We start from the raw sequence: 22,523 nt of genomic DNA, 5'->3' as shown, positions 1-22,523 counted from the left end.
AGCAGCAGGTTTGTTATTTGTTAATTCTTCCATCGCAGAGGATAGGGTTGGCTGTGAAGTCTGGGCGTGGGCGGTAAACAGCACATGATTGGTGCAAATCTGCCGAATGGCAAATAATCTCAGTATGGAAGCCATTAACAAATTTGTTTCTCTTTTAGCATCAGCTGTATTTTCCCGGAGTGATACCCTCGGGGTATTCATATGATAGATGCATTTTCTGTCTGTGGCATAAATAGCCTCCTATTATCCTGTCAAGCTTAACCATCTTGTTTTCGGCTAACGTTTAAACGAAATATATACGTTTAAGTTTGACAAGTCCTTCAGTAGCTTACTATAAATTAGCTACACAGTTGTGATATCTTAAATTTTAGAGACCTTAATATGTGGTATTAAGGTCTCAATATTCTAGTGTACTTTTTTTTTTTTTTTTTTTTTTTTCCAAATGAAAAGCAGCCCAGCCACACAGACTTATAGCTTATTCTGATCAGACCATCTTTTTTGTTTTTGTTTTTGTTTTGTTTTGTTTGTTTGTTTTGCATCTATTCAAGGCCAAAGTCTTATATTTCATTACATTTCCATTACATTTATTATTATTATTTTAATCAAATGAACAACTTAGTATACTTTGCTCCTTCAACTATTGCATTGTAGTCTGATCCAAGTATGATCTGTCCAACAGATGGCAACAGAAGACCATCCAACTGGCGCAACAGAAGAGTGGGGGCAGTAACTTCTACATCTACATATATTATAGAAGGCTGAATACGACCCTTCATCACTTAATGCGCTTATGACTTAGGTAGGCTTCCCTTTGGTAGCACGTGATAACCAATATGGGCTCTATATGGGTCCAATAGGAATAAAATAAATGACGAGGGTTTCCTGAGTTTTGAAAAAACAAAAACAACAAAAGACAGCAACAACAACAACAAAATATGGATAGCCTAAGATGAAATAGACCCAAGTTATTATTTGTTTTCTAATGTGTTGTAATCAATTTAAACATTACTGGTGTAGGATTAATGCACCAGGGGCTCTTGGCTTATGTAAAAGGATTAGGCCTACACCTGCTAAGACAATGGTCACCTGGAGAACAAATGAGAGGGCACTAACACTCCAGGTGTCCAATGGAGTGAGAGCGAGGCGGGCCAGCACTTGTGTCAGTGGCAGCTGAGGTCATTCAGCACAACATGGACACAGGTAAAGCTGCTACACTTTGTTCAGTAGTTTCAATGCCGTGTCTTGATACATATAATAGCTGTTTTATTGTAGGCTGTAGCCGACAGGGCACCAGGGAAACGGGCTAAGTTTGGGCTTTGCTAAAATCTGCGCGCAAAACTTCATAACAAAGTGTAACGATGTCAGCAGGTAGTCTAAAGGTCGAACTTATTACTATTTAAGAATTAATATGACTGGATAACTGTAATATAAAGTTGTGAATGTCAGCCCACGTTGACTGATAGCGCTTCCCGGGCGCTGTCCGCGGTGCTGATCAACAGGAAGACAGTCAAGTTCAATAGGATGACAGCACGCGAGGAGGACTTGTCTATTCTATTCTATTCTATTCTATTCTATTCTATTCTATTCTATTCTATTCTATTCAAATCTATTTTATTCTATTCTATTCTGCTGCAGAGTTACAGGCCATAAGGCTATCAAAATGAGGGCCATTTATTTTTTTTCCTCTGGAATTCCTGGGACCACTTTAGTACTTGGTGCCACCTATTTTCACAGCAACAGTCCATTTAATTAAACATGACTTGGTCTTCGTCCCGAGGGGAGTCACCATGCACTGCTGATTGCTTTGCAGACCGTCCCTCAGCCTCCCAGCCTCTCAGCTCGCTGACGGCTGTGTGGAAAACAGGAGGAGCAGGCCTGATGAGTGTGGACAGCGGTTCGAAGGCTGAAGCTGTGTCCTGCCAAGCCGTTGGAGCTCACAGGGGAAAAAAGGGCTACATCAAGTCATTCAATCTGCTGGGATAATTAGGAGCCCATCTTTTGGGTTAGGACACCCAGATTCCAATCTTCAATCATGGACTGTAACTTTTTTCTTTTGGAGTATTTGTTGTTGTGCTGCATCTAGAAAGTAAGGCAGCATGACTTATTCATGGTTTGAAACTGGTTTCATTCAAGTAGCGCTGATCTCATCTAACAGAGGATGACATTGCTCTGTGACTTACTGGGTCCATCCCTTCCATTCTGAATGGGATCTGGTCACCCTATTTCATCATCCAGCTTGGACCATCAAATACTGGAGAGCCCCCCTCAGCCTCCATCCCACTTCCCCAAAAGGCAGTGTCCACCTCCTCCATCCTCACAGCAGCACTCAGACTTCCCCTTGTCTGGATGACTAAAGGAAGGGGAATTGGAGGCTCAGCATGGCTCACTCCTCTCACCCCTCTGGCTGGAGGGAGATGACGAATGGAGGGGGCCACCCCCACCTCCACAACGGAGGCCAGACAGGGGGGTCCCAGGCAGCCCCGCGCTACATGCAGATGAAGCAGCACCGCCACAGGGGCAGATCCTCCTCACCCATGGGCAGAGTCATTCTTATCAATGCACCTGTTGATGGTGAGTCTGTACACAGTCAGATGCAGTCATTATAACTGTCCTGTGTTTACTATGGGTGCTGCCATGGTCATCAGAAGGTAAATGTCGGTCATTCAGTCACTAGAGTTAGTTTGATATATCTGGCAGATACTGGCATTTTGTTTAAAATTGTATCTTGGCCAGCCTCTACTGTTCCCCTCTGCTATGATGGGCATAATAGTTACTTTGATTGAATGTGTATTATATAATTGATAAACAATGTAAAAAAAAAATCCCCATTTCATCAAGTCATTTAGTCTCAAATTCAGTATTAAAATCTTGTTCTAAAAAGAGGTGGAAAACTCTGTCAGTGTCTCTAATGCTAATAAACTGAGCATAACTCACTACTCTAATTTTTTTGATACTTGTGATCTGATCTGCCTTATTCCAATTTGTTGCAATACATTCATATCGTTTCCCCCAAACAATCCTGAAACAAGTGAAACTTCAGTGGAGACAAGTGGGATTATCTCATCCTATTAGCTGACTTTTCCGTATGTTGAAGACATTTTAAGTGAATATGAGATTTTATTGCAGTGAATATTACACTCGTATGAGGAGGTCCTAATCAGAGTTATGTAATATACAATATAACTTAGAGACAAGAAAGTCAACAACCCTTTGACAACCCTTTACTTGTTCTTTATTCAGTGTTAACAGGAAGTATACATGCATATAAGGTTATGATGGCTGATAAAGGTCAGTGTGTGTTCTGTGGTTTGGCATTGCATGTGTGTGTATTGTGTGTGTGTAGGTGGGGATGACAGTGAAGATATTCACACGGTGACAGTCGATAAGACTCCAGATGGGCGTCTGGGCTTCAGCGTCCGTGGGGGGTCTGAACACGGCCTCGGCATATTTGTCAGCAAGGTGGAGGACGACAGCTCAGCAGGTAAGCACAGTGTGTGCTTATGTGTGTATGTGTGCCCGCCTGTCTGTGTAGATGTATTTGGTGACAAAGCATTTTTGTTTGTGTGTGCTTGCTGTAGTGATGCTGTGCTTTTATTTATGTGTACTTGCTTTGATTTGCTGCTGAATTCCACCTGTGTCTACAGAGCAGGCGGGCTTGTGTGTGGGTGATAAGCTGGTGGAGGTGAACGGGATCAGCCTGGAGAGCATCACCATGAGCAGCGCCGTGAAGGTCCTGACAGGCAACAACAGGCTGAGGATGGTGGTGAGACGGGTGGGCAAGATCCCTGGCATCCGCTACTCCAAGGAGAAGACCACATGGTGAGGCTTAACAGCTGAGCAGAGTACCTCCATGCTCGGTGCCCAAATACCCAAAAGGTCATGTAACACTTTTTAACCAGCTGATGGCTGTGTTGAATTTGCTACACGTTGGTTGTAGCAGACAAGGGAAGCCTGTTATGTAAAGTATGAAGCCCGACCTTGTTTTCACCTCACCTGACCTTTGCATTGCTTTTGTTGTGTGTAGTCCTGTCTCTTGAGCGAAGTTCAAACTGTTATCTTGCTGTTGGGGTATCTTGGTTTCATGTGGTGTGCTGGATGGATTACCACTGTGACCTTTATGGCTACTTGATTAACTGATACTGACAGGGCTGAGCTCAGTGGGGAACTGGGATGAAGTGTGTGTGAGTATGTGTCTACCCTTCTGCACGTAGCATGTGTGTGTGTGTGGTCATCATGTCTAAGGTGTTTGCACATGTGTGTAGGGTGGACCTGATTCACAGGAGGATGGTGGTGGAAGAGAGCGGTCGCACGCCGTCGGAGGCCAGTTCTGACAGCGCTCTCCGCAGGATCGTCCATCTCTACACCACGTCAGATGATTTCTGTCTGGGCTTCAACATCAGAGGAGGCAAAGAGTTTGGCCTGGGAATATATGTTTCTAAGTATGGGCCAAGTCTGGGTGGGAAACACACACAACTGTGTTTAATATACACTAAAAATGGATTCAAAGTGATTATTTTCAACATTATGCTTTAACCCCAACAATTTACATCTAATTGTCAGTGTTTAAGTGAACACATCGGAACAATTTAATACTTAACACAAACCAAATTATCTTTTCATATTAGGGTTCTGAGGGCAAAATCAGTTCAAATGGGGATTTGCGGCTTAATGAAAGTCAACTTGGGGGGCAGGAACATGAAAGGGTTTAAAAACCCCTGATCTAGCTCATTTTGTGCTTTGCCTTCCTTGGTGGGTGGCAAACAGAATATCCCTACAGGAATCAAACATCCCATTATACATTCAATTGGAGTTTTGAATTTTTTAGCATGAGTTCAAAGCTGTGTGTGTGTGTGTCTGTGTGTTCTCTTCAGGCTGGACCCAGATGGTCTAGCTGAGCAACATGGCATCAAAATGGGTGACCAAATCCTCGCAGCCAATGGGGTGAGCTTTGACGATATCACCCATAGCAACGCAGTTGAGGTCCTGAAGAGCCACACACATGTCATGTTGACCATTAAGGTGAGAGGCAACTTTTTAATAATTATAATTAAGTCAATACATGTCTCAACTGTGTCCTGCTGGCTGCCTTTACACAACTTATATACCCAAATAGACACAATATGAAAAAGGGAGGATGAGTTACCTTCATTTTCTGAAACAAAACAATATCATGTAAAACTGTGACGTAAGAGAAATCATTTGCCAGGGTTTAAACATAACGATTGATTGGGCAGTCTAAGTGCTCTGACACATTAATGAATGTCACAGCAGGTTAAACAACACCAGCTCTTCTAGGGAGTGGGACAGAATGAGCCTGCATAGCTAAAGAGACAGCTGGCTTCCTGCCGATGAATTCCTTATATGTGTGAATGAATGGGTGCAAGGGCGCACCACTTCACTCGTGTCATTTTTAGATAGAGGAATTGCTTGTTTGTGCGTGTGCACGGGTGTGTATGTGTGTGTATGATGGGGGTGGGCTGCGTGTAGGCTGTGTGAATGTGATCGACTATGTGGATGTGTGCTCTCTTAGGTCTGACATTCCTGTGTGCTCATTTTACTCCTCTGATCTCAGGTTCCATGTGTGAAAAACAGCCAGGGACAGTGTTCATTATTCAAAGGCAGTCAGGGATCAGGTTATAATCAGCAGAAAGCCTCATTTTATGTGTTCCTTCAATCCCCTGTTCAACCGTGTTACAGCTCAAAATCACACATAGTGGAGCCCGGGTTTGGTTACTAAACACCTCCACACCTGGTCCTTTAAGACTTTTGTGGAGGTTCATAGAGGGGGAGAAGAGAGTGGCGTCTCTTAGACCTTAAATGCAAATGCGGTGACTATCAGTGAGACGATCCCTTAAGGTCCATATGGGAGGATACGGGACACTAACTCTTATCAGGGTCACAAGGTGCCTTATAATGAAATTAAAAAAAAAAAACAGTAAAGCACCAAATTAAAATATACTGAAGAATAAAACATAAAACATCAAAGCAAGCCCTGCAGTGTGATCAAAGGACAGAAAACAAACAGATACAATGAAAACAGAAAAGTCCCACATTATATGAACAAATGAAAATGGCCTTCTGTCAAATATGTTATCCATAGAAGCTAATAGAAGATGCCAAAATTAATAGAAAAATCCCAAGTAACCTTAAGATCCTACATTTTAAAAACAAATTTCTAAAACAGATTTATGGTGGTGGTGATGATGGTGATGATGATGATGGTGGTGGTGGTGATGCTGATTTTCATTTCTACAGGAAGCTGGAAGATACCCTGCGTACAAGGAGATGGTGGCAGAGTACAGCTGGCTAGACACATGTATGTCCTTTATCCCAAAAGTATATAAATTCATGAGATAGATGGTGGTGATGTTAAGTTCTGAATAAGATTATGAGCTGAACAGCCTATCAACTTTTAAAATGGTAATTGTGCTGCACTAGATGTTATAGAGCAAGATATTAAAGTGTAAATTCTCATTTCTCTTTACAAGGCCACATGTTGTATCCTACTTGGAAGTCATGCAAAGAAAAGTTGAACATTGGCCTGCTTATGCTAAAATCCCTGTCATGCATTTTCTTCACAGTCCTCAAATTCCCTGTTTTTCTCTTTGATATGACTAGTTCTGAAAATAGCCAGGGATTAATTCGGTGTGTAGTCAAAGGCAACTCAGTCGTCTGGAACAGAGCACGACTTGACATCTGGGTCTTTGGGTGTTTATTCTCACAAGGATCATGAAGATGCAAAGTCATTTTGGGGAGGAATTAAAAGAAAGGAAGAAAAAACATACTTGGGCTCATGTTCTCTGCTTCAGAGATTGAATGGTATTAATAGGGCATAAGCTCAGGCAGGTGCCAGTCAGCACTAAGCAGAGGCTGTAAGACTTGTGTTGCATCACTTGGTCGGTTTCCTAAAGCACTTGCTTTCTTTTTTTTTCTTCCAACAGTGGCCAATGGAGGCCCTGCACCTTCCTCTCAGGGCTCAGACTCCTACTCCTCTGCCTCCTCGTTATCCTCCAGCACCCCTCTCAGCTCCGTCAGTGGTCTCTCCCAGGTCCTCTTCCCTCCCGTCTTTGGCTCTGAGATGGTAGACGTTGCCATCTCTACAGAGGACAGCTCTCGACGTCCCAGCACCATCGAGCGCACCACCGACACTGCCATACAGACTGACCCCCACCCTCCAAACTACCTAGAGCCCCCCTCGCCTCAGGCATCACAACAGCCTGGCAGGCCGGTTTCCACAGAAACCAGCTGGAATGTGGGTGCCAGACTACTGCTGAAGGACACTGTGATACGTGGGAAAGGGGAGGGGCCTAGGGAAATGGGAGGAGCTGGAGAGGGAGGGCGGGGCAGGACGAGGTCAAGGACGCTATCGTCGGGTGAGCAGGACGTGGCGAAAGACTCTCCGAAGACGCAGGTGTTGATGGCTCTGAGCAAACCACGGAAACCTATCAGACGCTCGCAGAGCCACACCATCGTGACAGGTGAGGGCTGCGGAAGTAGTATTGATTATATTGCATTGCCTTGAAGGAGCAGTTCCCCCAAAATACAAAAATATATATATAAAATTATTTTCATTTTCCCTTACTGTAATATATATATATATATATATATATATATATATATATATAGATTGCACTGACACACTGCATCAATCCGCAGCAAATTTGTTGTCATTAGAGGTGGATAACTACAGTTTTCTGGGGTTTGTCAGCAGCAAGTAATCCCAAAGGAAAGTCTTTGACCCCACATGCTGTGGATTATACCAGGAGCCTGTTTCATTGATTTTAAAAAGAGCTGTTTATTTTCACATGTACATTTTGATGGATTGATCCAGCCCCAATGTATTGGGGTGCTGGAAAACAGGTGAGGTGATGGCAGACTGGAAACTTCTTTAAATCACACAGAAATTGATAGATTGCACAAGGGGTAAGTGAGGAAATATTTTCTTCCTTTTGTATTTTGGGAGAACTGCTGCTTTAAAATGGCAAATACTGTTGATCACACCAGCAAATGCACCTAAGCCATTCCACTGGGGTTGTCTGCCCATCAAGAATCACAGTGCAACATGTAGGTCTAGTTTGACCTGAATCAATTAATTGGCCTAATTAGGTGCAGCGGTTTCACTGATTCAGTAGGTAGTACCTACATTCACTGGGTAACAGGATACAGCATCAGTCAGCTGACCAGCCAGTGACCCTTCAGTCCTCTATTTCTCCGGGAAGTAAACCAAAACAACCTCTTCTTTACTGCTGACTTAAAAAAGGCTTTTCCGAGAGCACAGACTTAATTTAGAGTCACGGTTAATCCCTGGCATTTAATCTCACTTGTCACACCTCCGTGACAATTAAATTAGCCCACAAATATGAAGAAACATACATCCAGCTGTTCACAGAGCAGGTGAGTTGTTGTGCCTCTCTTTTACAATTTATCTAACCCTTTCATAGCCCCAGAAACAAGGCCCTGGGTTTATTGGACATTTGTTATGTAAGGTTGAGCACTTCCCTGTAGTGCTCGCAATAGGTGAGCTTGTGTTCAGGATGGTGTAGCTACAATTCATCAATATTACCGTGTCACTTTCCACAGTAGAAGATTTACTGCTGTGAACAGAGAAGCTGACTGGAAGAGAAATGAACAGTCTGTACTCATATAGCAGTGTGTATCACCCAGTGTTATTGACTAACAGTATGTATGGAGCCACGCAAAGACAAATGAATTATGCTTTCGACAACACACACAGACATGCACAGTGTCCCGCTCTTGCAATGTTTCAACACACTTAAAGAAAGAAGTCATGTGAACACAATGTAATTGTAGCAAAAACAACATGTAACTGCCTGCACTTTGAAAGTTGAAAAAAATTTACATACCAAAGGGTTTGCACAGACTCTTACATCAGGTTTCACTCTGATAAAAGCATCCATGTGTCACTGGGTTGGAAAAATGTATCTATGCGGATTCAGCCTGCGTAATGGACTGTTTGGCCCCCTGCTTCCAGAGGACAAGCAGAAGAAGAAGAAACAACAGAAGGAGAGGAGCGCGGCAGAGGGCAAAACCACCCTGAGGCGCTCCAAAACCTTTGTCAACCTCTTGTTCAAGAGAGACCGCAAGGACAAGAGTCGCACAAAGTCGCCGTCCCACCATGTGGACAGAGGTGAGGGCAAAAAAAAGTGCAAATGTGTCACATGATGCATTCATTCCCTCCCTGTATACTCACAACACTGAAGACAGCATCCCAAACCCCCTCTCCTCATGTTCTGCAAAAGTTAACCACTTCTTTTGTTGAGGTTGAGTCTATGTAATGATCTTTTCCCACTGACGGTATGTGTAAAATAAGATAGAAACTATCTAAATGGATAAAATGCACTAGAGGTAGGAGGGAAAATATCTTTTTTAGTGTTACAGGTGATCCCTGTTCCATTTAAACAAGTGAAAATACTGCCAGAGAGGTGTGTAATGTGCAGTAGTTTCACTTGCTGTGGATTTTTTTTTTGTAACAAGTGACAACAAGTTGAACTAATATAGATCAAATAAAATGTAGTATAGTGCTCCCTTTACGCTAGTGGACCATTGGTGAAGAGGTAGTGTCAACAGGTCAAAATGTCTCAGCTTTTTTTTTTTTTAATTTCTCTTTAGAAAATAGGATTTTGAGACTAATTGTCTTGTTATAGTATATTAGGATGGATACCTACTACATTGCAAACACATTTCCATTTCAGACAGAGCTTTATTTACTGGAGTTTTTTCTTTAATTCCCCAGAGAAGGAGAGGAGTCGTCCCTTCCAGCTCTTGAGCTCCCCGAGGGAAACCCGTGCTGGGATGAGGGACAGCAGCCTGCCGGCCCGGCCCGAGGTCCTGCAGCAGGTGGAGGACATGGCCCGGAAGCTGCTCAGCCAGGATGAGGTGGCCGCCGTGATGAGACACTGTCAGCGGGTACGTTCTTGATCTGAAAATGACCTCGTCAGACACCAGAGTGGTGGTGTCCTGTTTTTTTTTTTTTTTTTTTTTTTTACATTGGTGTTCCTGCCCCAGGTGTCTGTAAATTAGCCAGTCCATTTAAAGGCTTTAGGGGATTTTGTGCAGCATTGTGTCAAGGTGATAGATGTGTCTCGCAGCGGCTGTGACAAAAGACGGATTTGGCCTGTCATTTATGATTAGGATCAAATATCAGTGATCATCTGATCCCCCTGTCTCTCTTTCCCTAATTCACACTCATCAGCTACTCTCTGTACTCTACTCTGCCCGTCCTTTGGCACCACTCTGCATAAGATAGCGGACCCTACTTAGAACACAATGTGACTCTCCTTGTAAGCCTCTTATCAAGCACTAAAGATCGAGATGGGGTGATGGAGGGATATGAGAAATGTATTACAAGTGGAGGCTGATTCTAGTGGTATATAAAAGACCTCAGGATGTAATTGATTGGAGGAGTTGTCTAGGCAGGAAGGTGTCGTCCTTTCTCCATTAACATGACTCCATTCAGTACACACATAACAGTACGTATCGGATCATTTTCAACCCAATGCTCTATTTTGAAAAATCTTGTCGCCCCTTGGCAACTAATACAATGTCCAATACTTAACCACACATCAATATATTTTTCACAACACATCATAAGCCTTTTGAGGAAACACGACTGTGACTTTTAAACATTTTTATTTTATTCCTAGAAAATCCATTTAACAATTGATGTTGGAAATATCTAACAAGTTGGTTCTCCCTCTTCTTTTTCTTTTCTTCTTCTTCATCTTATAATCTGTATCAGTTTTTGTTAGACAATGTGGTTGAGGACCTTGTGCGCCCCCTTCTGGCAATCTTAGACAGGCCAGAGAAGCTGCTGCTGTTCAGAGAAATAAGGTGAGATGTAGTGTGTGTATATGTGTGTGTGTGTATGAGTTTATCTGTGAGTAAGCAGACCTGACTGAGTCCGCTCACGTCCCCTGCAGAATGCTGATCCCTATATCTGAGCTGGATCGGTTTGACAGCATGGTCATGCCCTTTGAACTGGAGGCCTATGATTTTCTCAAGAGTCGTTCTGGTGAGCAAGTACATTTACACAACATTATGCATTTAGTTTTACTCTGTTTTGCATAAAAGGAGACTTCAAAAAACAATTTTCTGTTGGGATGAAAGAATGAAAAGAATAAGAGCTGCAGGAATGAGAAAAAGCACATTAAATTGTGCATGTGCAAAGGAATGTATGGAGATTTATTGATGTTTTGTTAAAATATTTGGCATGTTTCTTGTCAGTGCGCTCTCCAGCTCTACGCTCTCCTCGCGGTGGAACCCCCCGACGCCACCTCATCACCCCTGTCCCAGGTAGGTTCACACTCGTGAGTGTATGCATGCATGCTGTATGTGTAGAGATAAATCAGCTCCAATGAATCCTCTATATTCTGTATTTCATCCGTTCACTCTCTCTCTGTCAGATTCTCTCCTCTGGCCGATGTCCTTTCCCTGATCCCAGAGGGATATTAGATACATGAGGGGCTGATCCCTCTCTCCTTTTGTGTCCTCTCCTTCTCACTCTTATTTTCCTTCCCTCACTCCTTTCCTGCCCTGTCTCATATCCGGAGTGTAAAAGTGAAACACCTGCATATGCACACCATATCCTGTCCCTGGCATGCCGTACACACATAACCACTCAACTGTCCTTATAACACACACACGTGCGCGCGCTCACACACACTGTAGCTCAGGTTTCCTGTGCCTGTACTGTAGCTGAGGCTTGTATTACACCTCTGTGGGCTGCAGAAAGGACAGAGCTGACTCCGAGTCTTAGACATGCCTGGTCTGTCAGTGTGGTACTTCAACAATACAGGGATGCTGCTTGAGGGCTTGTCAGTCAGTGGCCCCATTCAAGAGTCACAGAGCCGCTGGACAAAATCATTACCTCCATTTCTGAGTGACCACAGCCGTCTCGCTTTCTGCGGTCACAGGTTTGGGTCAGTGGGTTGACAGGAAGAAGCCTACAGTGCAGAGGTGACTGAGCTGGTTGGTGTTTTCAGTCTGAGGTGGCAGACCTCGCATAGCAAGAGACTGAGATGCAGATTCGGGCATGCTGTGAATGGCAGATGTTCCTTCTATCTTCTTCTTCTTCTTTCTTATCCCATTGAGGAGTGACACAACTCACTCCCAGAGATATATAGACTTTTTACAAAATACTGAAACACATCCAGCCTATATTCTGGTTTTAATCCTTGTCTTTTAATCAATGCAGACAAGCATCCACAAGTTGAAGAAACTGTCACAGTTGAGTCTTGGGAATTGCTTCCGCTCATTATATGTGCTCTTCTCTTAATGTTAAGATATTTTCCCACAAATCTCTATCGTTTCTTTTTGGATTTGGTCGGGTTTCCAATGTGCCACAGTTTTCTAGCCCCACAATACAATGGGACCAGATGGATACAGTGCTGTGGAGCTCCAGATTTAGAAGTGGTTTTTTTTCTGGCTTTGTGAGAATGTACCTTACTGTATTATATAGTGGAACTGCAGGGTTAAAGTTGGTCTTAATTTGTGTGTGTGTGTGTGTGTGTGTGTGTGTGTGTCTAGGTATTGCTAATGTTGTGGGGACATAAATCTGTTTACACAGTCATGTTGTGGGGACTCGCCTCCCTTATGGGGACAAAAAGCAAATCCCCTTAGTGAAAATCATTAATTTTAGGGTGAAGACTTGATTTAAAGGTAAGATAACTTTAGGGTAAGGTTAAGGTTAGGGTTAGGATTAGGGTTAGGCAGGTAGTGGTTAGGGTTAAGGTTAGGATAAAGCTCCAGGAAATGAATGTAAGTCAATGTAATGTCCTCTGAAGTGATGGAAACACAACTGTGTGTGTGTGTGTGTGTGTGTATGACTATCCAGACTACAGAGGTGGATTCCACCTCCAGCCAGTACGCAGCCAGGATGCAGCGAGGGAGCGTCAGCTGACTGAGGAGCGACTGGAGCGACTGCGTGTGTCTCGCCACCAGACAGGCCTCGTCCCACCCTCCCGTGCCTTCACCCCTCTCTTGGACGTGCCCATAGACAGTTACACCCCTTCTGCCCTGCGCTCCCGTACCCCAAGCCCCACGCCTTCCTGCAGCTTTTACCTCGCAGAATCCCCACACGGCACCCAGCGTGCTTGCCAACCCCAACACTCCCCACACAGAAGAGAGAATTTGGCGCCACGGTATGATGAGGCCTCCTTGTTGTCTGTGTCGGACCGAGGAGATCCCACCCCCGAGCGGGGCAGGTCGCCTGTGAGAAACGGACACGGCAGAGCGAGGAGGGAGGCGAGTCCCGACAGCATAGATGGCAGAAGGAGGAGGGAGGAGGGCTACACGGAGGTGAGTGTGCATGTCCCTTCACAGCGGCGGGGGAGGACGCCTCTGGCTGATGTATTCGAGCCCCAGCAAGAGAGGAGCCCCTCTGCGGGCAGACGGAGCAGCCCACTGTTGAATGGACACACACATAACGGTCACTGTGCAAAAACAAGAAAAACCCTTCCACCTGAGGAATATGAAATCACCACTGTGACCATTTCCAAGGCCAAGCAGTCCCTAGGTGAGTAGAGCAGAGGGCTGCACACAGTTTACACTTTGATTCAAATTTAATCTGCATGCATTGACATTTTGAAATTGGATGCACTCCTGGGTGCCCTGGGTGAAGCTGTACATGTGTTCATTCCTGTGTTCATTACATCACCAGTAGAGGTCAGGGCATCACTTACTGATGAACTAAAAGGAGTTTGGAAGATTTAAAAGCATTTATAATGTCAAATTACCAAAATATATCCCTTACCTTGCAATATATGTCCGGTATAGTTAAGTATAAGTGTATGTAGAAATTATGGACCAACGTCATTGCATGGACATAACCTCAGGCATTGAGTCCTCTGCACGTAGATCTCCCAGGCGGTCTCAGCTTAGGAGGACAACAACAGCAACAAACAGCTTCAGCTAACAAAAAAACACATTTTAATCCACAACAAACAAGCTAAAAAGTCTGTATCTACAAAAGAAAACACCAGCTTTGTCTGCACAGGAGCCTGTAGGTGACCAGTACCTCATATTACCTTATGTCAAAAAAAAAACAACTATCCTTTTAAAGTGCTGTGTAGAAGACAGGAATCTGATGTGCCAGCCTGATCCTCAGTTTATTTTGTTTCCCTGTGTGTTCACAGGTATTAGTATCTCTGGAGGTATGGAGTCTAAGGTTCAGCCCATGGTGAAGATTGAAAAGATCTTCCCTGGAGGAGCCGCCTCGACAAATGAGGTTCTACAGGTAAGTGGTGATGGCAGCTGACAGGGAGAAAGAAGTACAAGGAGTGAAAGGGTCGTAGAAAGAGAAAGCAAAGATGCCTGATTTCCCCCTAGACATGTCAAGAATCCACGTTTGTTCCTTGAAATCACGGTGAATTAAAGGCACAGCAGCCACCCATCCTGGCTGGAGAGTGTCGTGACCGCCTGTCTGTCCTCTGTGCTGTGTTTATGAGTCGTTATAATAAGTGGCTGTGTGTGAGGGACGCGCTGTGCTGTAGGTGTGCAATGAGGAGTGGAGAGGAGATGAGTGCAGGGCTGTCTCAAGTGGCCCGTCCCCTTCATTATTGATGAGGTACACGGATGCTGGTCTGCTAATGTATTGGTAATATATTGCCTGCACAGTAACTTAACAGTCAACCCTGTTCGCCACAGTTAAACACACACCAGAGGCTAATTTTTCAAACTCTTGAGGTGTTCTCGAGCGGTCAAGAAACAATCATATGAAAATACCTGAAAAGAGATGTGTGTGTGTGTGTGTGTGTGTGTGGTGGCGAGTCTGTGTGGGTGAGGAAATGTTGCCTAGTGAGCGGGTGATGTCTGAAGCATTACTCAACGTGCAAAGATAGGTCTGTGTGTGTAGCTGCACTGGTGTATGCAGTGTATGTTTGTGTATGTGTGTGTGTGCGTGTGTGTGTGTGTGTGTGTGTTTCCTAACAGTTTGCTATCAAGTGACAACCTTTCCCAGGTCCAAGAGCATGCAGGATTACAGTATCAAACGTTCTGGGGATCGAGTATCGGCTAAGCCTTTCAACTTCCAAGAACTTTGCCCCCAAACCCCTATAGACGAAAACTTGTCTGTGGTTACATTCAATCACACATGCGCATGCACACACACACACACACACACACACACACACACACACACACACACAGGACAAGAAAAGACATGCAAAGAGACAGGGAGGGATAGCAAAAGATGAACACAGCTGGAGTAGTGGAGGAAAGGCAAAGACGGAAAATGAGAAGGATATTGGTTTGTGCAAAAAGCATAAACTGGCAAATAGAGGAGGACTGGAAAAACAGATTGAGGCCGTTAAGATGAGAAGAAAGGTCGGTCAGCCTCAGACACTGACTCGTAGCTGCTTCTGCTTGTAGCTGACTGCTGTCTGTTGTCTCGGCCTCACACCTTGCAGACGCTGCGTGTTAGCCAGGCCGTATCAGCTGCCCGGCTCTGTGCTATCTCCCACACTGTGAGTGCAGAGGGAAGTGAGACCACTGCAGCCCACTGTTAACATGCTTCCTGTCTCCTCAGACCCAGATGATAACACGCTATCAGTGGAGAATGTGTCTTTTGTGTGCATGTGTGTGTGTGTGTGTGTGTGTGTGTGTGTGTGTGTGTGTTACTCCCCTTGCCACCTTCTCCCTCTATCAGCGGAAATGTAGACAAGAGTTGCATGTTTTTTTGTGTCATGTGCTTGTGTTTAAAGGAACAGATCACCAAAAATACAAACACACAACAAAACTAAGCAAATTTTATCCAACTTAGCCCAAGTGCAATCATTCCAGAAAAACACTGCATTTGTACTCATTAGGTAGATAAATACATTTCAGTGGCGAGGTTTCCTGCTGAAAAAACACCGGATTTGTACTCATTAGGTAGATAAATAAAGTTAGCTGGTGTCCTTCAGCAGGAAACAGCTCCCAACACAACTCTTCACTTCAGCTTCTAGGAATTATGCCGGGTATCCGTGTCATTGTTTTTGGAAAGAGCTGTTGCTCTTCATTTTGTCACGTCACTTTTTGACTGTTTGGGCTCCATTTATGAATACCCATTCAACCCCATTGTACTGGTGTGCCAGGCGACAGGGGATATCATGGCAGACTGTCAGCCTCACCAAGTCCCACTGAAACTATTTGGATGATAATGTTGCACGAGTGGTAAGAAAAAAAAAATCTTTTTTGTATTTTGGGTGAACTGTCCCTTTAACTCACAGGATAAACGTGCAAAGTGAGTGCTTTGGTATGTGATGACCGGCTGGGCGTATATATACAGACTGTATTTAGGGCCACTCAAACCCATTTGCTTCATTTAGACTGGTATCTTCATTTTCTGTGCTTGTCTGTTATTAAACAAGAAAACATGGGAATTAAGTTCAACAGTTTTGACATTTATGATGAGATGCATGAGTTTTCTTTGTGTGTCTGTCTGGGTGTGGTGCATGTTCACGAACTGAGAGCCCTGGACTCGTCAGTCACAGGTTAAACTGCAAAGTGATCCACAGACAAAAACTTCTCCTTGCCTCATCTAAATAATCCAGCTGTTAGTATTTGTAATAGCTCGTAAACCTCAGTACAAAAGATCTTCAGATCCTTGCATGCAGGCAGGAGTTTTTTTTTTTTTTTTTCTTTTTTATGACGCATGCTATTTTTAGACAATGATGTCTATTGGCTAGAAAGAGGAAGCCTCCTAAATACACTCCATAAATGGAGAGGATGGGGCAGATTAGGTTCTGATCTATTTAATTCAAATAAATTACTTTTCAAAAATGAAAAAGCACTTTCTAAATCTCCACTTTGCTTAAATGGATCTAAATCTTTTGATACTGTTCTCATGGAAAGATACAGCGTTGTTGGTCAACACCGCTGGTGTGATGAGCTGCAACAAAACCTGTCAGAGCAAAATCCAGACTACAAAGTTGAAAGCACTTCCCATATACCTAGATCCCTCTGCCCCTGCTTGCTTGTACCTCGACATAATAGATAGAATGGAAAAAGGGAAAATATCTATTCATATCTAATGAATGGCAAGGGAAAGGGAAAGAGGCACAACAATGCCCATTGGCCTTGTGTTTTTTCTGTCTGGGCCGTGTGTCGCAAACCTTTGCTGAGGTTGAGCGTGTTAGGCAGGTGCATCCTCGGCCAGCGCGGATGACATCAGAGGAAGTTCCTCTCTTCAGGGTTACAAAGATTTGCCACAATCTGCTCTCATCCTGCAGGAAACAATCAGTGAGAGGTCCCAACTGCGTGCATGTGTTTGTGTGTGTGTGTGTCTTTTTGTACATGTACTTTTTTTCAACAACCTTGTGCTGAAGGGGAAACTTTATATGTACACTAGTGACGGCCTTCAGTGTGAATACATTAAAGTAATGGGAGAGCCCCAATTCTCTCTGGCATAAATCAGGTTCTCACTAAGGGAGAGAGTCAGTGCAGATTTATGGAAACTGTCTGTTCTGTTGTTCTGGAGAGAGATGGATGACTGGAAGAAAAGGAGAAGGAGAGCAGGGGGAAATAGGTGAATGGAGATACAAGGAATGATGAAAAATGAAGAACGCTTATTTTTGAGCGGACTAAATAATAAAAAATTGCTTGCATATTATTAGGTGCTGTCTGCTGATTTCGCTGTTTTACCTGTTTGTGTGTGTGTTCGTGCCCGTGCAGGCAGGGTATGAGCTGTTGTCCGTGGACGGCGAGTCTCTGCAGGGAGTGACTCATCAGCATGCGGTGGACGTAATTCGCCGGTCGTTCAGCAACAAGGCCAAAGACCCGATGGTGTTCGTGGTCAAGGTCCCCAAGGTCCCAACTGCCCCCACAAGCCCCAGGGGAGCCCGCTGACTAACCTCCCCTGCCCGCCTCACACCCACGCCGCGCCCGGGCGTGAAGGACAGCTGGGAACAAGACTGATCACTGTCTCCCTAAAACCTTTTATTCCTGGGAGAGCATGGGCATTGCAAACAGGAGGTGCTGGAAGGCCGTGCTCCAGTGATAGTGGAGAGGAATGGACGCTCTCTCCTTAATGCGCAGCGGGATCAGTTCTATAAATGATAGAGGTTGCAACGGGAAGTGCCAGGAAATATGTCAAAAAGAAAGGTAAACAATGACGGTGCAGTTGTGCAAGTTGATCAAAAATTGTTATAAATTACTTTTGCTACGATGAAATGAGACACAGTGTTGTTGAGGTATCGATATCGATATTGTGTAACTTTTGTAATATTCGTTTTTAGCAAAGCTTTTAAAATGACAGAAAGAACAAAGACCAAAGGCATACGTAGTAAATTAAGCGGACAAAGCGTATGTTATTTTCTAAAGAACCGCTCATGAAAGCAATGATGTGAGTCCCCTTGTCTGGATTTTATTGTGCCACAGTTTGACACGTGGCAACCTCTCAGTAACCCCTGAGCACTGTCGAGAATCATGGAGCCAGTGGTCTGCACTTCTTAGCTGGAGCATCTCAGTCCACCAGCTCTGCAGGGCTGCCAGAGGGGGATTACTCCAGCCTGCGTTATGAGATTTATAGATTTATACCCAGATTAAACCCCTGTATTATGTCAAAACTGATAGTTTGGGTTTAGTGGATGTCTGGGGGGATTATTACAAATTGCTGCTCAGTATTTTTGTGCTGTATTTTTCTGGCAGAAGTGCTTGTGCTCTGGAGCAATCCGCCACTTTAGAGGCTTAATTACACCATGCTGTGGACTGAGCTTATGCAGACATGTGGAGGAGCTGGAAAAACATGTCAATGAGAAATGCAGGACATGGAGGCCAGTGGCACAGTTTAAACCAGAGTAGGGCAGAGGAGATACAGACATCGAGGTGACTGGAATATCGTGCCTTACATTCTCAAAAGGGTGAACGTTGAAAAAGATGTTGCTCCAGATTGGCTTCAACAAACGCATGTAAAAGGTCAAAGGAATATGTTTCACTTCCCACTGTAATTTCATGTAATCATGTCTAATACTGATGAAGTAAAGTGGATCCATGCCCTCATGCCTATCACAACTCAAATGCACTCTAGATGTTTGAACTGATCACAATAAATGCTCACCCCGTCTACTTTTCCTCACCTTTCTTGTGTTCCTGGTTGGTTTTGTGCAGAAAATCAATAATCTCTTTAAGATGTGACAATTTGTTCTTTTAATTAAAAACCACAGTCATTTGTACAAGAAATTTACACATAAAAATATACATGAACAACTACATACTCTATGAATTAATGAGGACACAACAGAAGGGAACATAAAAATATGCACACAAAAAAGGAAGAGAGAAAAAAAACATCACAAAAAAAAAAAAAAACGTGTTACGTCGCTTTGGTCTAGTCACAGTGGCTACATCTGAAATAGATATTTTGTCTGAATAAAAGACAATGTCACTCTGTTATACCATTTAGTGTTTTAGATATTTACACGACACGGTTATGTGATGATGAAGAGCAGTGAGATATTTTGTGAGGGCGGGTCAGTTTGGTTTGTAACATCTGTGCTTGTTGGTAATCTGTACCTGTGCTGTATCGGTGGTGATTAAATAACAGTCTGGGGTTGGTTAATATTTCCCGCAAGTGAACGTGACTGGCCAACTTGTTCCGTTCAAAAACATCTTCATCAGGTTTATAACAAATTTTAACAAATATGCACAGTGCAGAATTCAAGTCATCTGCTAAGTCTCTGAAACCACAGTGAATGCAGTCATGCCATATAAAATACAAGTCTAATACTTAAAAGTTTAACATCAGTTTGGGAAACAATTTTGTGTTTTGGCAAAAAGAGGTTTGATGAATTACTTTTGACATTATTCAGCTGAATTTCCAAGTAAACAATGCCTTTATTTGGATCGGCTCTGGCCTACACTTGCCCTTCAAAACGTTTCATGCAATGATAAACTGACGATATGCAACCCAGTGATGACAGTATGGGGTGATGTGATATTATTGACAGTCAAATGAGAGATCATTCAAAATGGAGAGACAACAGATTACTTCGAAACAGCTCAAAAATAAGAGCTCCCAACAGTTTTATCAGCCACACAAGGTTGGTCATCAGAGAGTGTACTTTTGTGTCACACAGACTATATAATGTAAACAAATGTTCATGCATTACAGTATTAGGTGAGCTTTTTCTACGCTGTCCCCCTCCATTTAAAATTGTCAGTCATTTGAAACATTTGCATGTGATAGCTATATATAAGTCTTTATACTTTGTATATTAAACCCACACTGATACCAGTACTACAACAAAATATCTTCAGGTGCTATATATAAAAAAATATACAACATCATCTTCATTATATAGATTTCCATTTATCTATTATTCATTGATATAGACTCTGTAAAATAAAACACAATAGTTTTCATCCCACTCTTTTTTTTTTTTTTTTTCATATAGACGCGCCATGCTCAATGTTACACACGGCCCTGCATAATCTGCAAATTTCCAGCTAGAAAACAGAACAGTCATCAGCTTCAAATGTTAACATGCTTCCCACTTGTTTAGATTTAGTCTGCTGGAGTGCTTTAATAGCTTGCCTGCCTTGAAGGCGTAAAGTATGAGAGCTACTTCTACTGTATGTGTCATTTCTCATCTTACAACAAACCCCCGGCATCATCTGAACCAGCCTCTCCTAGAATCCAAAATAACAAAGACATGCAGGCATGCCGCTCTCACTACCTGTATATCAGTCGGTGAGGATTACAGACTATGGGAGACTAGGAAGACTTGGAAAATATTATTTGGCTTTGAGCCAGCTAAAGCGAACTAAGTAGTGCTAATGGGAGGAAGGAAAGTGGATAGGAAGCAAATGGAAACTCTGAATAAGCATGCCTACAGTTCAAACACCACCAGCTGAAATCTCTCAGTGATATCACATGACCAAACCAAAGGATATGCTCCATTCTCAGTTGCCTTTGCAACATTGATAACTATAATGGTCACCTAACCACTGAGATGCTTTCAACTGCTTATCAAAATTGCGTTGTGTAAATTGAAGGAGACGAAGAGACAGAAAGAGAGAAAGACAAAGAGAGAAAGACAGAGAAAAACAGAGAACGGAAATTATCAGTGTCGTGGTGCTATCTCCCATGCTACGGTATGCTTCCTGGTGCTACATGTTTGTAAAATGTAAATGTTTATATAAAAAAGAGCTCACGGCATTGAGAGTTTTTGAATGAGTTGACACACTGACAGAGCGCAACAGCGTGTGACTGTTGGTGGTCTAGATAGGTCAAGCAGCGTTCAAATAAAGCATTTCCTTTGAACGTTTGGTTTCTGTCTGCGTGGTGGTTTGGGAAAATGACAGAGGAGAATGTCCACATGTAAGCAAACCAAGAGCCGTTGTCAAAACTGGCTTCGCTCGAGGTTTGATGATCCACTTCGTAAGGAAAACTGTTGTGTCCCTAACAGAAAGTAGCAAGATATGTGTGCAAAACAACACCAGGTTTCCCCGTGGCGAACAGATTCTTAAGATGCCGGTGGTGACCGCCATACTGCATTTCTCTGGAGTGACAACCGTCACAATACATTTCTTTTCAAATGCTCATTGCTGAGGAAAGACTTCCAAAACAAGCCAAAAAAGTGTCCTTTGAACTATATCAGTCCGATGAACACCAAATGAATACAAACAGCAGATGTTGTATATTTGGTGTTTTCCCTTTACCGCTCAGGTGGAGATGGAGTGCAGTGTCGTCATCATTCCTACCATAAGCACACTACCGAGGGTGATGAGGTCATCATTAGAGGCCAGCAGTGGTGGCGATGAAGCCGTTGTAAAGATGCCATCATGATGTGCTGGTGGCCGGGTGTTCAACCTTGTGTGCTACCTCGAGACGTGCAGCCACGTTAAAAACCAGATAACTGTGCATCTTCTCATCATAATTTTTGCTTGAAGTTCCCGTTGGTTTGCATACCCTGATTTGAGTGTGGTTTGAGAAAACACATGCTTTCCTCTGGAATCTCAAAGTCCCACTGAAGAAAATGAGTTTTTGTGCTGGCACTGTAGTTGGATAATCAGACCCACGAAGGCTGCCAAAGGGGACAGTATTCAATACAGTACATGAGAATGCACCTTTGGGAGATCTTCCCTTTTGACAGTGTGCAGTCCTCGGATGGTGACTTGATCAGTGGTCCAGGTAAAGCCATGTCGAGGACAGTGCAGTATTTGGCCTGGAGTTCAATGTTTGGTTTACATCTTTTGTGGCAATAGAGTCCTTTGTGAGTGCTGGTAGTGTACTTGGGAGTACGTGTGTGCATGTTTCAGTGCGTGTACAGGTGTGTTTGTGTGTGTGCGTGTGTGTTTTCAGATCTCAGTGGCGGCGATTTCCTCAAAGTGGATGTCGTTGCTGCCGCTGTGGATGTCGTAGTCCTCCACATCCCTGCTCTCCAGCTCCAGACTCAGCTCCCTCATCACCCGCTCCAGGTCCCGGTTCCGACGGTACATCTGGATGTAGTTCTGCTGCAGCTGCTTCTGGTAGCGGATTACCTGGGGGGGAAAATGTAGAAACAGAAATATATGTATTTTCCTAC

At 43.6% G+C, this 22,523-nt stretch overlaps 2 protein-coding genes across 9 annotated transcripts in view; one reads left to right on the top strand and one right to left on the bottom strand.

Moving 5' to 3' along the window:
• Positions 1 to 1,144: 1,144 nt before the first annotated feature.
• On the top strand, positions 1,145 to 19,072 carry pdzd7a (PDZ domain containing 7a). Of its 6 annotated transcripts, none has more exons than XM_030070029.1 (16): positions 1,145 to 1,200; positions 1,811 to 2,571; positions 3,344 to 3,481; positions 3,645 to 3,819; positions 4,263 to 4,439; positions 4,872 to 5,019; positions 6,256 to 6,316; positions 6,939 to 7,478; positions 8,993 to 9,148; positions 9,755 to 9,927; positions 10,760 to 10,851; positions 10,941 to 11,032; positions 11,245 to 11,313; positions 12,854 to 13,534; positions 14,154 to 14,254; positions 17,671 to 19,072. In XM_030070029.1, the coding sequence occupies exons 2-16, from the start codon at positions 2,379 to 2,381 to the stop codon at positions 17,842 to 17,844; spliced, it is 2,970 nt and encodes a 989-aa protein (XP_029925889.1). In that variant the 5' UTR covers positions 1,145 to 1,200; positions 1,811 to 2,378; the 3' UTR covers positions 17,845 to 19,072. The 6 variants fall into 6 exon arrangements, with proteins under 6 accessions (XP_029925889.1, XP_029925888.1, XP_029925890.1 ...); XM_030070028.1 differs by having other exon boundaries at positions 1,150 to 1,200; positions 1,636 to 2,571; XM_030070030.1 differs by lacking the exon at positions 1,145 to 1,200 and having other exon boundaries at positions 1,320 to 2,571; positions 6,942 to 7,478.
• Positions 19,073 to 19,119: 47 nt separating this feature from the next.
• The window catches only part of lzts2a (leucine zipper, putative tumor suppressor 2a), a 40,596-nt gene continuing 37,192 nt past the window's right edge, over positions 19,120 to 22,523 (bottom strand). For all 3 annotated transcript variants that reach the window (XM_030070033.1, XM_030070035.1, XM_030070034.1), the window contains one exon: positions 19,120 to 22,479. In XM_030070033.1, the coding sequence (XP_029925893.1) occupies positions 22,297 to 22,479 (183 nt within the window). In that variant the 3' untranslated portion in view covers positions 19,120 to 22,296. The remainder of the gene's footprint in view (positions 22,480 to 22,523) is intronic.

This window comes from Myripristis murdjan, chromosome 15 (genome assembly GCF_902150065.1).
Source record: "Myripristis murdjan chromosome 15, fMyrMur1.1, whole genome shotgun sequence".
NCBI classification, from domain to species: Eukaryota; Metazoa; Chordata; class Actinopteri; order Holocentriformes; family Holocentridae; genus Myripristis; species Myripristis murdjan.
The sequence above is the reverse complement of the archived record's forward strand: the minus strand, read 5'-3'. Positions and strand labels throughout refer to the sequence as shown.

Coding starts and splice junctions, on each gene's coding strand:
- pdzd7a (XM_030070029.1), top strand. CDS start 2,379: ATGGCTCACTCCTCTCACCCCTCTGGCTGGAGGGAGATGACGAATGGA. Junction 5,020..6,255: donor ATGTCATGTTGACCATTAAG/GTGAGAGGCAAC, acceptor TCATTTCTACAG/GAAGCTGGAAGATACCCTGC. Junction 9,928..10,759: donor TGATGAGACACTGTCAGCGG/GTACGTTCTTGA, acceptor AATCTGTATCAG/TTTTTGTTAGACAATGTGGT.